We start from the raw sequence: 16,039 nt of genomic DNA on the forward strand, positions 1-16,039 counted from the left end.
GTCGGCAGCGGACGTGATCCGTCCACTGCTGGATGATGACCTCCGCAAGCCGGCGTCATCTCTCTCACAATCCTGCGGTGCAACAAACCGTTTTCATCACTCCATCTCCACAGCGGTCCACCTCTCAGGAGTGTTCCTTCCTTTAGTTGCCACACTGTAGTTTGTATCGACCATCGGCCATCATCCCCTTTGAGTGACGTGTCCCCCCCAAGCGCACTTATTTCTCTCGACAGTCAATACGATGGCTCTTCACATACGGATAATTGGTATAATGGAATATTGTCCCCATACAACACTTAACGTACATGTATATTTAATGCCAGGGCATTCCATGCTGTGAGAAAGGGAAGGTGCTCATCTCTGTTGCCAAGTATTGAATCATTAAGTAAAACTTCACATTCAGGTGGGAATCACCGATAAAGAATTCCCACTGCATGTGCTCATTTCACCAGCGGTGAGCGCTACGCTGCACTACAAACCTGGTGACCCGAGTTCGATTCCCGCTCACGGCCAACAACGCCAGCGACGATTATCTGAAACGGCCCTGGGCCTCACCTAGGTCGACTCGGCCTCAAATTAATACCTGGTGCGGTGCGTAAACATCGCCACTGGGGAGACAAAGGCGGCCGGGCGTGGCGTTGGCCACCTAGCCACTCGTGTGCCGTGCCAACCTTCATAGGTGCTCACCAACAGCACTTGCCCCAACAGTCTGTTAAGGCTGTGTGGGGAATCTTTGCCTTTGTCTTCGGTCCCCGAGAAATGATGGCGATAAGCCGACTAGACCGTGACAGTCATCTCAACTTTTCACCTTTCCACCACATGCAGTTATCCCAGCTGTTTCTGCACGGCCACACGTTCGTACGTACATCCGTCCGTCCGCGCATCACCAGTCGAAAACTGTCGCCGCTGTCGCTGGGATCTCCCCTCGAGCACGAACGTGGCAATACCCCGGGAGTACTTTGGAGCAATGGAAAGGCTTCCTCTACGTAAAGTTTAGACGGGCACACACACACACACAGGAGAGGGGGCGTCTCGCTTCGCGGAAGGGTGCGAGGACTTACTCTCGCAGGGTCTCGATGCCCTTCTCCTTGTAGTTGAGCTCCTGCGTCATGTTCTCCAGCTCCCGCTTGAGCCTCGACACCTGCCGGAAGCAACGATCACCGGGGGGGGGGGGGGGAAGAAGCTAATAGCTCAGTGGGGGCTTTACCTGGGAAGATACAAATAGTTCACTTTTATTTGTGTATTTTTCGTTCGTTATTTGCTGACCTTTTTTTCCTACACTTTGCACTCCTATCGTGTGTTTTTTATTGTTTGTTGCTGTAACGTTCTGACCCGCCCCGACTGGACATCTGTGAAAAAAAAGCTTTATAGCTCATCAGATTCCGCAGGTATGAATAAATATTCCGATTCTGATCTCGATGAGCTGCCACTTCAGGGCAGCCGGGTGATGTGCAGTCTGAACGCAGTGGAACCTCACGGTTCTCCGTCACTAAACCGACATCGTATCCCAATCGGCCTTCTAAAGGGTTTAAGGAAATGCATTGATTTTCTTTAAAATTATTAACATCGGGTAAAGATTATTTTTAAAGCCTATCATACGGAATGCACACTCGCTCGTCAGATGTTGGAAGTACAAGCAGGTTTGAGCCTGGATAGTGCTGGGACAGGTGGTCCTGCCATATGCAGGCTGTCATGGATGGTTGTGGGACTGCACCATTTCGTGGGATGTAGTGGATTGACCCCCTCCCCCCCTCTTTCTCCCCCCTTGCCCATCCCCCCTTGTTACCTATATAACCTCTTGCCACGGCAGCTCTCTCTCCCACTTCAGCAAAAACATTTGTCGACATGTCATGATTTGTTTTATTTTAATTTATTTATAACTACGTGACTTTACCGAAAGAACCAAAGAGTATGTACAAACTGCTTTTCATGAAGCTTCATGCGCTAAACCCACATGAATCCGATTTGCTGCTTAGGCTTTGTGTCTTCAAGTGTGTGTTTCTGTTAGAGTGGTTGTGTCGTAGTTAGTGCGCTGCACTACGAAACTGGCAACCAGAGTTTAACGCCAACTCATAGCGAACATTGGTGACAAATATCAGAGCCGGTTATGGGCCTCCCCTCGGTCGATTTAGCCTCAAATAAGTATGTGGTGTAGTGTGGAAACATCAGCACTAGGTAGGCTAAGGCAGCAGGGAGTGGTGCTTTCCACCCATCCCCTTGTGTGCTGTGCCGACCTTCACAGCTGCTCGCTAACACGGCACTTGTCCCAAAATTCTGTCCAAAGCTACACGGGGGATTTTTAAACAGTATTTGACTTTGTCTCTAAAATAGGAGGCACTCTTAAAAAAAGATACAAAAGATAAAAACTTGAAAGCACATTTAATATATTTAAACATTCACCCCGTGCATATGTATAGCTTACCCTCTCCTTTGTTTCGGCGATTTCAGCTTTCAGGAGATCTGGGTCGTATTTGGTACTTGCCGAGGACCCAGAATGCACTGCAAGAGAAAGAGGGGTGGGGGTTAACCCTGTGTCATTACCACTTTTTTTTCAATCTGCAGATTGCGCTGATATACAACACTGCCAACATCACATCAGAGGTCTGATGTGATCGAGTGCTTAGGACAAGACAGCCATCCCATTGAAGAGTAACAGTGGATGGGTTCACAGTGCAGTGTGCCAACAATTACACAGTCACTGGCCATGCAGCCTGGTCATCACTAAAAAAACTGTGCCAAGCCCATCAGTGATCTCTCATACATTCACCGCACCGCCCATCGATGCGTTTGACCGGTTGCTGTGATGTACAGAATAACATATACAAAGAGTGTGCATTAATTACCATCAAATCAATGATCTGGGCAGCAAAGTCAATGCCACCAGCATAGGGCAGGCAAAACACCAGAGGAGGCGGGAGACAGATTTGGCCAATGTCGCTGGCGGGAGCCGAGAGGAGTGCGCGCGTGTACTTACAGCTGGTGCGCGAGCCACTCTTGTCCTGCCACACGTTGCTCAGGTGCTGGTACTCCTCCTGCGCCAGTGCCAGCCGCTGCTGCTTGACTTGGAACATCTCCCAGCGTGCGTCCAGCGCATCCTTGGCCACCACCAGGTACTCCTTGAGCATCACCTCCTGCTCGCCCCGCCACTGTGCCCGCGGGTCTTCAATCTGCGTCACCTCTGCCCGGAAGAATAACAACGAGAGACGATCAAAAGACGCGCACGGGCTGCGACGTTGTTTACTGTACACTCATTATCGTCGACATTATTAGGGCCTTGGATTTTTCGGTAATTTGTGAAAACAATGCGGTTTTCATAGCTGAACATCACGGCGTCCTCACAATAATCGTTACCATCGCCAGCACCGCCGTCATCAGCATAGTTAAACATGGACAATTATGGAACATAGACATTTTTGGCACAGATTAGTGAATCCCATACACATACAGCCGAGTGAGCATTTCTTTTTTGCTGGCGCAGTTCAATGTCCAAGCAGTGCATAGGACGACTCCACTCAGAACTTACAAGCATTACTAAAAATGACAGACTTCCAAGGTATGATGCTCCTTTGCCGAGCTAAACGTTTCCCTTTAATTTACATAATAACATTGTAGGCTGAGCACAGGAAACATTTGTCTTAAACCTAATCTTTCTAAACCACTGAACCCACATTGCAATTTTTTTATTACCAATTACTCATCGAAATGCTTAATTGAACAGACCTTTGGGTGCTGACATTTAGTTATTTTACTCAGCCACGACCCCATAAAAAGCCAAAATTATTGTTATTTGCAGAAATAAATTGACTGGCCAGTGGTGTCACTTGGCCAATGAGAGATGACCTATAGAAAATAACTGCCTAGTGGGCTTCACCTTGTATTAAATTAATTTACGGCCGTGCCCTACTGATTTTGCACGGCCAGTTTTTGACGTCAAATGTCATACCGAGCCCTGCATTTTTAAAACGATTGGCCGAGGCCAGAAACACTATCAAAAGGTTAGCCGAAAATAAAGACGTCGGCACTCGCTGGACGGAATCGAGGGGCGGCTACGGACGTGGGCAAACAAAAACCTCATTGAGGAGGAGCTGGCCGTGGAAGCAGCGAGCTCCTCTCTCTCTCTCTCTCTCCCACGACAACTCTGGGACCTCGCGAAACAGTGCTGCTCGAACGCAGCGTGGGGAGACGCACGCCGTACTACGCCTTCCCCCAAGCGAACGATCAAATAATCGGGCGACCTGCGACTGTGCTAAAGTCTAAACCATAAAACGAATTGCCCACGAATGCACCATCCATGCGACATCCATGCCGGGGTCATAAATTAGCATTCAACTACGAATGCATTTGAGCCAACTGTGGCTTCTCCTTCCTGCCATACAAAAGAACAGGCCAATTCGGTTTCGGTGAACGCGAATCATCCTAGTTGCTGCGTTATGCTACCTCTTAACATGGAGAAATAATGACACAGTCCAAGCTGTTTTAAGTAGACGAAATATTTTTCTAGTAATAAAAAGCTGATGTATGCAACTAAATGTTGGCCCCTCACACTTGCATTTGTTTTTTTTAATGTTTGTAAAAACTTTACAAGTCCAGTTACTAAATGTTAAGGCCCCTTTCAAGTTGGTAAAAGCACACATTCTTGAAGATTTAAGAGATTACAGAATTTAAAAACACATTGCACTCAGAACACTTAATGAATCATTAAACAATAATAAAACACAAGTCACCCGCGAAAGAATGCAAAGCACCTCAACTATTTTAATTGCCTTTGCTTAGAAAAACAACTTAAAACATTTCAGCACAGGGAAGAGAAATGTTTAATCCGACACCGTGTTGTTTACATTAAAGCAATCTGCTGAACAGTGGACTACAAATATTGTTAAACAAATTAGTCGGTGATGCTGCTGCATTGGCAGTGGTGGACAATCGCAATGACCAAAAACGCAACACATTAATGAACAACAGCGTGTGGCTTTAAATAGAATATATAACAAATCACATTTCGGGCAATGGCCATTCTTCATAGCGCACGGTTGTTTCATGTGCTACGAGGTAACTTTTTTTGTACAATCAATGTTGGTCACGAGAACAAACGTTACATCTGTGGGTCATTGGTGGTGGGGCATGGTGGTGGGGCATGGTGGTGGTGCATGGTGGTGGTGCATGGTGGTGGGGCATGGTGGTGGGGCATGGTGGTGGGGCATGGTGGTGGGGCATGGTGGTGGGGCATGGTGGTGGGTCATTGGTGGTGGTGCATGGTGGTCGGGCATGGTGGTGGGTCATGGTGGTGGGGCATGGTGGTGGGGCATGGTGGTGGTGCATGGTGGTGGGTCATGGTGGTGGGGCATGGTGGTGGGGCATGGTGGTGGGGCATGGTGGTGGGTCATTGGTGGTGGTGCATGGTGGTGGGGCATGGTGGTGGGGCATGGTGGTGGTGCATGGTGGTGGTGCATGGTGGTGGGGCATGGTGGTGGGGCATGGTGGTGGTGCATGGTGGTGGGGCATGGTGGTGGGGCATGGTGGCGGGGCATGGTGGTGGGGCATGGTGGTGGGGCATGGTGGTGGGGCATGGTGGTGGGTCATGGTGGTGGGGCATGGTGGTGGGGCATGGTGGTGGTGCATGGTGGTGGGGCATGGTGGTGGGGCATGGTGGCGGGGCATGGTGGCGGGGCATGGTGGTGGGGCATGGTGGTGGGGCATGGTGGTGGGTCATGGTGGTGGGGCATGGTGGTGGGGCATGGTGGCGGGGCATGGTGGTGGTGCATGGTGGCGGGGCATGGTGGCGGGGCATGGTGGCAGGGCATGGTGGTGGGGCATGGTGGTGGGGCATGGTGGTGGGGCATGGTGGCGGGGCATGGTGGTGGTGCATGGTGGCGGGGCATGGTGGCGGGGCATGGTGGCAGGTCATGGTGGTCGGGCATGGTGGCGGGGCGCGTCTGTCTTGAGCTGCCGGGGCCAATAACGCAACACCGCATGTTCGTCGCGTTTCTTGCTTTGGAAAATGAGCTGCTGCTATTTGAGAAATGCAGCTATGCCAATAATGAGAACTTGAGCTGGTCGTGAGTGATTACACGCACCTTCTTTGCCTCATATTTCATCCGCACTGCATGGTCTTGACAGAATGGAATGCCACGGAAAATAATTAAAGGCTGTTTATTTTTATTAAACGGTTAAGTCCAAGCGTGCTTAAATCACAACATATAACACACTTTTTTTGGTTTAAAGGCTCACTATCCTATAATCACTTCTGCCTTACAGCCGGAAATATGTATGCAAGGGATTCATGTTTTGGGAAAATAGACTGCCCGACTCAGTTGTGGAACGGAAAGGATGGCAAGAAGGCCTGAATGAGTGGATGCGGAGAAAGGGAGACTGCCTGATTTAGTTGCCGTAGAGAAAGGACCGAGTAATGAATTGCCTTGACAGTCGGAGTTAAGAGAGGGCAAAGATTGCCCGACTTAATTGTATAGAGGCGAGAGGATATTTACTGACTTAGTCGATGTAGAGACAGGGCAGACAGCTTGAATGACTTACAGTTTAAGGTCCACACTTTACTCGAGAAAAACAACAATATCCATTTTGGTAGCGCTGAGATGGCGGATGTTAGCATACAGGCATTTGAACTCACAAAAGTTGTGTACTTTTCTCAGATTCTGAGCACATTCGGAGGGCCAAAGGCTGGTAAGGTATGTGAACGCAGTTCAACGATTTGCATTTCAGTACATATTTACTCATGAAGCGTACGTTTCCCTTGCATGCTGCACGATGCAGGAATGCTCAGCCCCACATCCATCACCCAAAAGGGGAGGGGGGCGGACTGTGTTTGTGCATCACGAGCCACTTTGCTGCGACGACGAGTCACGCTGGCCGTGACGGTGACACACGGCCTACCATTCCCGTGACACTTAAAAAAGTCCCGCGGTCATTCGGTGAGCAAGGCCACATTCCCGGCGCGGCGGCAGCGGGGTGAGCGGTGCGGTGTCCAGTACGCCGAATTTGACTCACTGGTCCCACAAGCCGCGGTTCAGACAGATAACAAAGCATGTTCTTTAACAGCAAGCGCTGTTGGCAGGCGCTTCCTTTCTTGCCAGAGGAATAAGGGCAATGGCATGAAAATCGCCGACATATTTCTGAATTTTTGACCGCAATAATGCTACATTGCAAAAGGCACCAGAGGGGAAATGTGCACATTTGAACTTGGACTAGGACAGACTCCTGACTGGGGCGCCGTGGTGGCGAGATTCGATCCCGACCCTAATGCCTGTATATTTAATGTTTGCACGTATCTCTTTCTGTGGTCACGTGGATTCTTATTGGGGTCCTCCGGTTTTCTCCCTCCACATTATAGAATCAGCATCACGTGTTTAAGAGCATTTGGCTCCTATAAATGTCCACGTGATGATAATCCACTTCATTAAGCTTTAATTTGTGGGCAGGTGGCTTCTGAAAAAGAGCTGCATAGCTCAGTGGGGGCCTTACCTGGTGAATTAAAACATAGTTTAGTTTTAGGCCGAGAAGCTGTGAATTTAAACCCGGGTGTTGCAGCCAGGATGGCAGCATAGGGGCCAGAGTCGCTGGCATGGAACACCGTCCCCACCCCCCAAGCTGCGCAGCGGAATCCCCTCGAAGTCGCACCCAGGAATTTGACATTTAGCGATGTTTAAGAGACGAGATCAGGCTCCGAGTCGCACGCGTGCGATGTTATTATACGGCAAGGAGAAGTGGCTGACACCATCGGCGGTGATATTTAAAGGGAGCCGCTGAATGGTGCGTGTGAATAGATATAATAAATAATTAATCCCCCTTCTACAATGGCCAATGATGAGGTATAAAGACACGGATTTTGGCAATGCCGAGAGGAGACGTAACCAACTCAAGCCCTGCAAAGGGCAGGGCTGGTTGAGACGTAGGCTTTGCACGTTCCAGTTGAACGCTAAATTAGCAGAGGTATGCAGACACGGAGACAAATGGATCAAGGTGTGCTTCGTGAGGTCACCACCCACCCACCCACTGCCCTCCCACGCCTGTGGTGTGATTTACGATTTAAAGCGTTGCTACACCACCCTAAAATTACTGTATTTAGCCTTTGCAGCCCGTTATCCAGGCCACCCTTTAGATTTAAGAAAGATCCATGGGGGGGGGGGGAAATGGTTGAAAAATGTTAAAAGGCGTAAATGTGTGCGTGGACGGGCACGAGTGATGCAGTGGCTGCTGCAGTGCTGGCTCCCATTGACGGTGCGCTTCAGTTCCATTTCACTTGGCAGCTGTAAGCCCACTGACAAAGCAAGTGGTGGCGAGAAGTCAGCTCCCTCGCCTGGTATACGCACGAGATTGTGTTTTCGATTCCGACCCAGACGCCTGTATGTGTGGAGTTTGCATGTTCTCTCCATGGCCTCCGGTTTTTCCCTCCGCATTTAGAATCAACGTCACGCGTTTACAGTATTTGGCTGCTATACATTTCCACGTAATAAGCCACTTCATTGAGCGATCATTTGTGGCAAGGTCGCTTCTAAAACAGAGCGCTATAGCTCAGTGGGTCTTACCAGGTAAAATACAAAATAGCAGAAGTAACAAGTCTCTCACACAAAAAGCACATGACACGCTCCCATCGTAACAAGAGCCTGTGTCATGTATTTTTCCATCTAAAACTGTCAATGCCCAGGCTGCCTGTAGGTTACCACACGCTTGATTAAAGGTTGGCAGATTCAGACTCGATGACGAACCTCTTATACATCTCCTTAGAGACACCGTATAATAGACAGCGCTGCATAATCATATATATATTAACTGGGCGGGTATATAAAGGTTACGCTTCGGACGTGGTTCAAAAGACCGCACCGTCACGGGCAATTTGGGTGACCATAGTAGCAGCGATAGGGAAATATCAACATAGTCTCCTCCTGAATGTTTGTCAGGGCTAAACTCTCCTAAACCTCGCCGTGAGCAATTCCACAGAGTCAAAAGCTGCCACAAATAATCCAAATACTCGAGATGCAGGCATTGATGGAGAAGATTGAGATGTTTTCGCCGACCATTTCAATAAATCGACTTGTGGCATGTGAGGTCTTTCATCTGGGTTAACTCGGTCTGATGAACGATGCCTTGTTTAACAGCAGCGGAGAAACAAAGTTAAATACCAATTTTCTTTTTAAAGCGTAATGCAAAAAATATATCAATTCTTTTGCACCAGCCACTCAACTCCTGACATCAATTATCAGGCCCCTGGCAGGGCAAACACTTTAAACTGAATGATCACCACACACAAGTGTCCTTTCCTATGAAATAATTTCCGTGGACTGAGCAGTCCTGAGTGGTAACCCCATCACATGTTTCCTATTCTAGCTCAAGGACTAAGTTTTACACTTTTCCAACACCTGATTTTTTCTGTGCCAGCCATCATTAACTTGGCCCGAAGATGACCACGCCATAAGGTCAATTTTAAAAACAACAAATGCTCAACACCTCTGGGGCTCCACTTCACCGCAGACTACCTGCTGCTGGATCTCCTCTCTGTTTCAAAGAACAAATTTGACCTCAGGTCTTCACTCATTTACCAGCTTCACATTCCCTATTGCCATACAAATACTGGAGGAAGGGCCTTTGCTATTGATGCCTCCAGGGTCTGGAATGCTATTGCCAATAAACTGCAACTTGAATCGCTACCAATGAGATCTTCTCTCAAAACTGCTCTAGAGGAGTTGTACACCCCTAGCTGCCACTGCTATTCATTGGCGTAAAATAAAACAAAATGTTTCGCTCCGGATGACGCTGCAAAGTATCATCTGTATTTTGATTTAGCGTCCTGATCTTAAAGGTGCATTGAAAAATTTGATACTCCGACTGATGCTTCTGTCGTTGTGGAGTAACTCATGCAGCCAGCTATGGCTCTCGGATTTGGTGTTAGATGTTATTTATGTAGTTTATTGTAAAAATTCTGTCACAGTCCCTGTGATCACTGTTACGTTGCAATTATGGCTTTATTTTTTGGTGATTTGGAAAAGTTTTTTGGTTTGGACATGTTTGTTTTGTTGCAATACGGAGTTAGACTGATGGCCTTAATCTAAGTTTTCTTGTGGTTGTTGTTGTTTGACTTGCATCCCACTGGGATTTTTTGCACACAGCGTTGGTGTACGGTGCTTTTTTCAGGAATATTTTGCTGTTTTTTTTTAATTGATTTTTTGTTTGCACAGTCACATAGTCACTTTAAGATGTTTTTCTTATTCATATTCTTGTTCGTGTTTTTGTTTTTTTGTTTGTTGTGGTTGCACCCGATTCAAGAGCCGAATGGCTCACAGGGCTATACCAAAATAATTAAACTGAAACCACGACGGTGAACTCTCCACCACTAGAAGCCCTCGGTAACAATGGCTGCCAAAAGTTAATCAAACATTTAATCACAGGGCAGCTCTCACCTGGTTTGTAATAAATGTGTGCACTTACTCAACAAGTGGTGGACAAGACTGGAACAATTGAGCAAGGTGCTTTTATTGAGCATCTGCTGCGATACAACAGACTATTATTAAGTGACCGTTATGGGCTCATATCGACAAACCAAGTGGACCAAAGAAGGCACCGCATATGGCGTGACCAACTATCGAGTAACTCTGATCTCTATTTGTCTGCCTTTCTTCAGGCACCATGGGAATTCAGAACTAAAGAATGAGAGGAGTCTCCTTTCCCATTCGAGGCCTCTCCCATCTTTCTCCATCTCCCCAGGACCCTATTACCCATCCTCCTATCTTCCCAGTAGGAGGGCCCACTGCTGCGGTTAACAGCGAGTAATTCAGAGCTATCCAGCCTATCTGTGTGGAATGCCACTTATCTGAAATGGCAGCCTTATTCACAACCAATTGACTCTTAAGTATTTATTTTGGTTTTGCCATCTGTCTACTACGTGAAACAAGGAGCGGGTGCATGTAAAAATCACTCCTTTATGTATTGTTTACGAAACAATAGGTGAAACATGTGAAGATAAAGGTGCAGCCCAGCAATCCCTCGCTCTTGCCACGCACTGCTGGCAGAAATGGCCTTCACTAGAGGGGGCTCGAGATAGCTCCACTGGGGCGTTAATTTGGGCCCCTCTTACAAACTTTGGAAGAGATTAAAAAAAAAAGTATTTACTCTAGAAGGCATGTGAAAATGATGGGCACGACACAATTGACTTTGCAAATCAGGTGAACATTGTTGTATGAGTAAAGCCTCAGTGTTTGAGAGCTTTGCAGTGTATTAAGAAAAGTAAGCTTTTACTCCAAGGTCTGTCCTGGTGCAAATGTCAATCCAAAGGATTTAATATGCAAACTAATTTCTTGCTGCAATGCCAGTAATGTCCGCAATGACAGACGCACTACAAATCATACTCTCACAATAAAAGTTTAAAGACCCTTACAAAATACTCGCAAATATTTGCACGAAATGTTTACTGAACGTAGGGAAATTATGAAACATTGCCATTTGAACACTTATTTACGAATTATGTAAACCAAACCAGGCTATCAACTTGATGCTCTAGGTCCTTGATGGGGCTACCCCCAGGCTGCCCCTGGGGTTCGTGTTGACAGAGCTGCTCACCGGGGGGCTCGGTCCTGGGCTATGTTGTGGCGTTGCTCTCTCTCTCTCTCCGCCCTCCCACGTCTCTCCGCCCTCCCACGTTTCCCTGCTTTGACCGTCCCTCACTCTTGGAAAATCATCTTGAGATGGGGTTCCATGAAGATGGTATATAAAATCGCAATGCAGTGATTTATGCGATTTGCTATATTCCATAGCTTGCTTTTGATTTGAACTGTAGGCTGTTCAATTTAAACTTAAGCCAATCTTGTGATGACCGAGGATTTGTAAAAGTAACGTTACCTGGGGAAAATACAATAAAAATCATTTTATGAAATACGTTGTTTTAAAAAAAAGCACAAAATATGAAAGTCAAAGTAATTTACTGCTCAAATGAGCATTGAGGCAGTGCTCACCTGAGCCCTGAGAGCCAGAGGAAGAAAGTCCAGATTTATATAGCAGGGGAAAGTATTCTCCACAGGACAACCACTTGTAACGGTCACAAAGAGTGGTACTCATTCTAACCAATGAAGCATGACAGGCCGAGTTCAAGCAGGATTTGTGAAACTAAACGATAAACTATTTTTTATTTTACCAGGTAAGACCCACTGAGCTATATAGCTCTTTTGTCAGAAGCAACCTGGCCACAAATACTAGCTAAACTTAGTGGCTTATCATCATGTGGAAATGTATAGCAGCCCAATACTCGAAATGCACGTTGATTCTAAATGTGGAGGGAAAAACCAGAGGACCTGGAGAAAAACCCACGCAACCACGAGTAGAGAGACAGAGACGCAAACTCCAAATACACAGGCATTAGGGTCGGGATCGAACCCACAATCTCCTGCATACCAGACGAGGTAGTTAACATCTCGCAAGATTCTAATCGCAAGCTTCTTGCTCTACCGCAGGGCCACCTGGCAATTTCTTTTCATTTTGATAAAAAAAATGCACAGGCATTCCAGAATATTGTTTCCCCGACAGTATTTGTTCAAACAAGATAACATTGAGACTATACTTTCTTTTTGTCAAGTCTCATCAGCACTGTGTGGCATGATTAGCCAATGCTACCTAGGAAACCTGATGCCACAAGATATTGGTCATTACAAAAAAAATAACCGCATCCATCTTTGCACAAATAGTTTTTTTTAAATCAAAATAAGCCAATTTTTGTCAGCGGGCAGCTACGCACATGCCAGAGGCAACGTCTGAGCATACGAGGGACTGCAAAGACCATGCAAGCATTAGACACTTTTACCACCTCTTTGCTCTCTCATGCCCTCTTTGTTTCAAACACCGAACGACCCCCCCGCCCCCGCCAAGGTGGCCTTGCTTGCCTTTTCCCCTTCTCAAGACGCAGAAAAAAATGAAAAAAAAAGTTACCGCGTCGTAAAATGGGGGACGAGCAAATAAAAAAAAATCCGCTCATCAACATTTTGGCCGCTAAACTTTAGAGCAACTAATTATACATTCAACAGCAACAACGCAAAAAAGATTTGCGGCGCTCAATGATGGGGCCCTGCGTGTGCGGTGTGGCACGAAAACGACGAATCGCTCGTCACGGGTTGCGTCCCCGAGACAACAGCACTCGTCTTTAGGAGTAATCTGTAAGGGGGCTTAACAGACAGACCCTGTTAAATGATAGCCGCCATCCTCGCCAATTACCATCATCATCATCATTACCATCAACATTCCAAAGTTAGGAATGCATACCTAATTTTAAATCAGTGTCAAACACTGAAAAAAACGAGGAGATGAGCGTCTTATGCAGACACAAACTCCCTTTGTAAATGTGATTTTTGTTCTCTAATTGGGTAAAGCAAGAGTCAGTAAGCTTGAGCACAGATTCACGGTTGGGAAGATGCAGTTCATGACTTCGTGAATACATTGCAAAATAAAATGTAAAGTTCCACGATGAAAGATTTTCAAAACGATTAAAATCAGCAAATCGACGTGACCACTTAAATTCATTAAAAAAAATCACACAAGAGTGAAATGTGACTCAACAGTAACAAAAATGTGCGCACGAGAGATGGGGTGAAACAGCAACACATTCAAATGGCGGAGATCTTAAAGGGTACTCATGATAATGGAGCAGTTGTTCCGGATTATGTTTGGATATTAGTATAAGCCACTGTATGCAATTTTTGCTGGAAAATCTACAATGACACGCTGCTATTTCAGATTTAAATTTAAGTTTCAAAGCAACTTTATTTGCCGACAGTTGGGCACTTGTTTCAATGTTAATATTTCAGAGCAGCAGACGGTTGTGGCTACAGCGTGTTGCTTCAAGGAGGTATCTGAAAGCAATTTTGCCAAAATGAAACATTGGCAACCATCCAGCCTCTCACTTAACACGACAAAGCAAAAGCCTTACTGGTTTGTTATAAATTGCATCCACGTATAAACTAATCAGTCATCAAACTGTGCTTGTTTCTTGTTGGCAGGATCATTATTACAGTATTACATAGTTCAACTTGCAATTGATGACAATTCCCCACAGATTTGATCAAGATTTCAGTCAAGATTACGAAGGCATGCGTGTATAAGGCACCCTATTCAAACATTCATTAAGAGTACTTTGTTATCAGCCACTTAAATTGAGTTCACAAAAAAGCTACAGAGGCTCCACATTGTGTGTGGATTTTGCCGCTGTTGGCAGCCCTCGCCCGCTTGTTCTTCTCAAGACATCAACTGCCGTCCGCGTAATTTTCCCACAAACCCCCCCCCGCCCCCCCCCCCCCATATCGTTCTCGTCGCTTTCTGCCAAACTCTGAAGAAACACACGGGGCCACCACCCGTTTATGTCTCCGCCAATTTGGCAGCAACCAAAAAAAACACGGACTGCAGTATCGCGATGGGAAGTGACACACAAACGGCCGACAACGCGAGCCAATTTCACGCGCTCGCTCTGTGTGCCACGACAGGAATCGCAAACGTTATATATTACAAGCAACGTTTACACGTACGGAGAGAGACTTGCCACCCATAGTGTACGAACGTGGAACTGCAACTAATGGGTGAGCGCAGTCAAAAGAGGTGAACACTGTTCCACACTCGTTTCATCAGACGCGCACCGTGACTTTGACATCAAGCTTGCATGCTTATTACAGGTGCCATTAACATTCTTGTCCAAATCTTCCAGGTCTCACTTGAAAAAAAATGCTGGTTTCAATGGGCTCTTATCTGGTAGGATACATTACAATTTGGATGCATACAGTGACGCAATGCAGCCACATTTCAAGACGCTGTACAAAATAGCACTATGGACAGAAAATAATGTATGGGTTATTTTTAGACCAATTGCTGCAGTGTGTGGATGGTATAACCACAGCCCGAGCCACATTGATTGGAGTCACAGTTATTCACACAGGAGAAAGCGCTATTTGAAAAGTACATATTTGACTCCCTCGGTCAATTCAGCCACTAATGAGTATGTGGGTGGGCAAGTCAACCTCAGTGCTGCGGAGACATAGCTGACCAAGCATATCAACGATTACACCAGACACATTTTGATTTAAAGCTTTCGTGACTGCAGGGATTCATATTCTTGGTTCTTTTGGTAAAGTCACCACGTAGAAGGGAAACAATAAAATAATAACAATATAAAACAATAAAATTCTCACGTTTCGACTGCAACACAAGCAATCATCATCAGGTGTGAGCAATCATCATCAGGTGTGATGATTGCTTGTGTTGCAGTCGAAACGTTGTGAGAATTTTATTGTTTTATGTTTTTTTTTATTTTATTGTTTCCCTTCTACGTGACTTTACCGAAAGAACCAAGAATATGATTACACCAGCCCTTTATGTTTTTATGTTTTGTGGCCTTAATAGGTAGAGAATAAGAATGCCACAAGCCCTTCAGGGTGATTCATTTATTGGTACCCCACTAAAATAATCTGGAGAAATTCTAGAGAAAGCAACATTTCATTTCAAAGCCTCGACACATCTCCCAATCATCTCAACACAGTTAATACATCTGTTAACGCTCGCCTCTGTACGATATATGGGGCACTCACTTTCACCACATTCAATCACCAATTCAGCAGAAAGTGTGAGTGTCATTAGAAATCATTGGGGCACATTTGAATAGATGCCCGTGTATAATGAGTCCTTGACTACATTTTCAATTAAACTGAAATATGGGGGGTTTCTGTGCAAGAGGGCAGACATGGGGGTGACATTGGTTCATGTGATCACATGGGCTGTTTGCACGAAGCAAGCGTGCTGTCACGTGGGATGATGCTGGGGGTGCACGTGCCGTCTGTACGTGCATGTGACGCTCAGATAACACGGAGGGACAAAGAGTGTTTGAATGACAGATGTGTGTTCTTGTCTGTAATAAATGTTTGTCTTTGTGACTGCTGTCACAGATTGCAAACAGAACAAAAGGCAATTGAATGGACATTTTTCTCTACTCCCTACAGGGTAAATATTTACGTTTTCAATAAGGGCTGTAATGCCCTAATCGCCACGTCAACGATCATATTAAATT

At 46.2% G+C, this 16,039-nt stretch overlaps 1 protein-coding gene across 2 annotated transcripts in view; it reads right to left on the reverse strand.

Annotated features, from left to right (window-relative positions):
• LOC116943539 (protein WWC2-like) overlaps window positions 1–16,039 on the reverse strand; it is a 110,595-nt gene that overhangs the window by 54,378 nt on the left and 40,178 nt on the right. For both annotated transcript variants that reach the window (XM_032956455.2, XM_032956454.2), the window contains exons 3-5: window positions 2,975–3,178; window positions 2,423–2,499; window positions 1,062–1,141 (exon numbers count right to left, since the gene is read on the reverse strand). In XM_032956455.2, coding sequence (XP_032812346.1) covers window positions 1,062–1,141; window positions 2,423–2,499; window positions 2,975–3,178 — 361 coding nt within the window. The remainder of the gene's footprint in view (window positions 1–1,061; window positions 1,142–2,422; window positions 2,500–2,974; window positions 3,179–16,039) is intronic.

Source organism: Petromyzon marinus, chromosome 18 (assembly GCF_048934315.1).
Source record: "Petromyzon marinus isolate PM22_M1 ecotype Great Lakes invasive population chromosome 18, UKy_Petmar_22M1.pri1.0, whole genome shotgun sequence".
NCBI classification, from domain to species: Eukaryota; Metazoa; Chordata; class Hyperoartia; order Petromyzontiformes; family Petromyzontidae; genus Petromyzon; species Petromyzon marinus.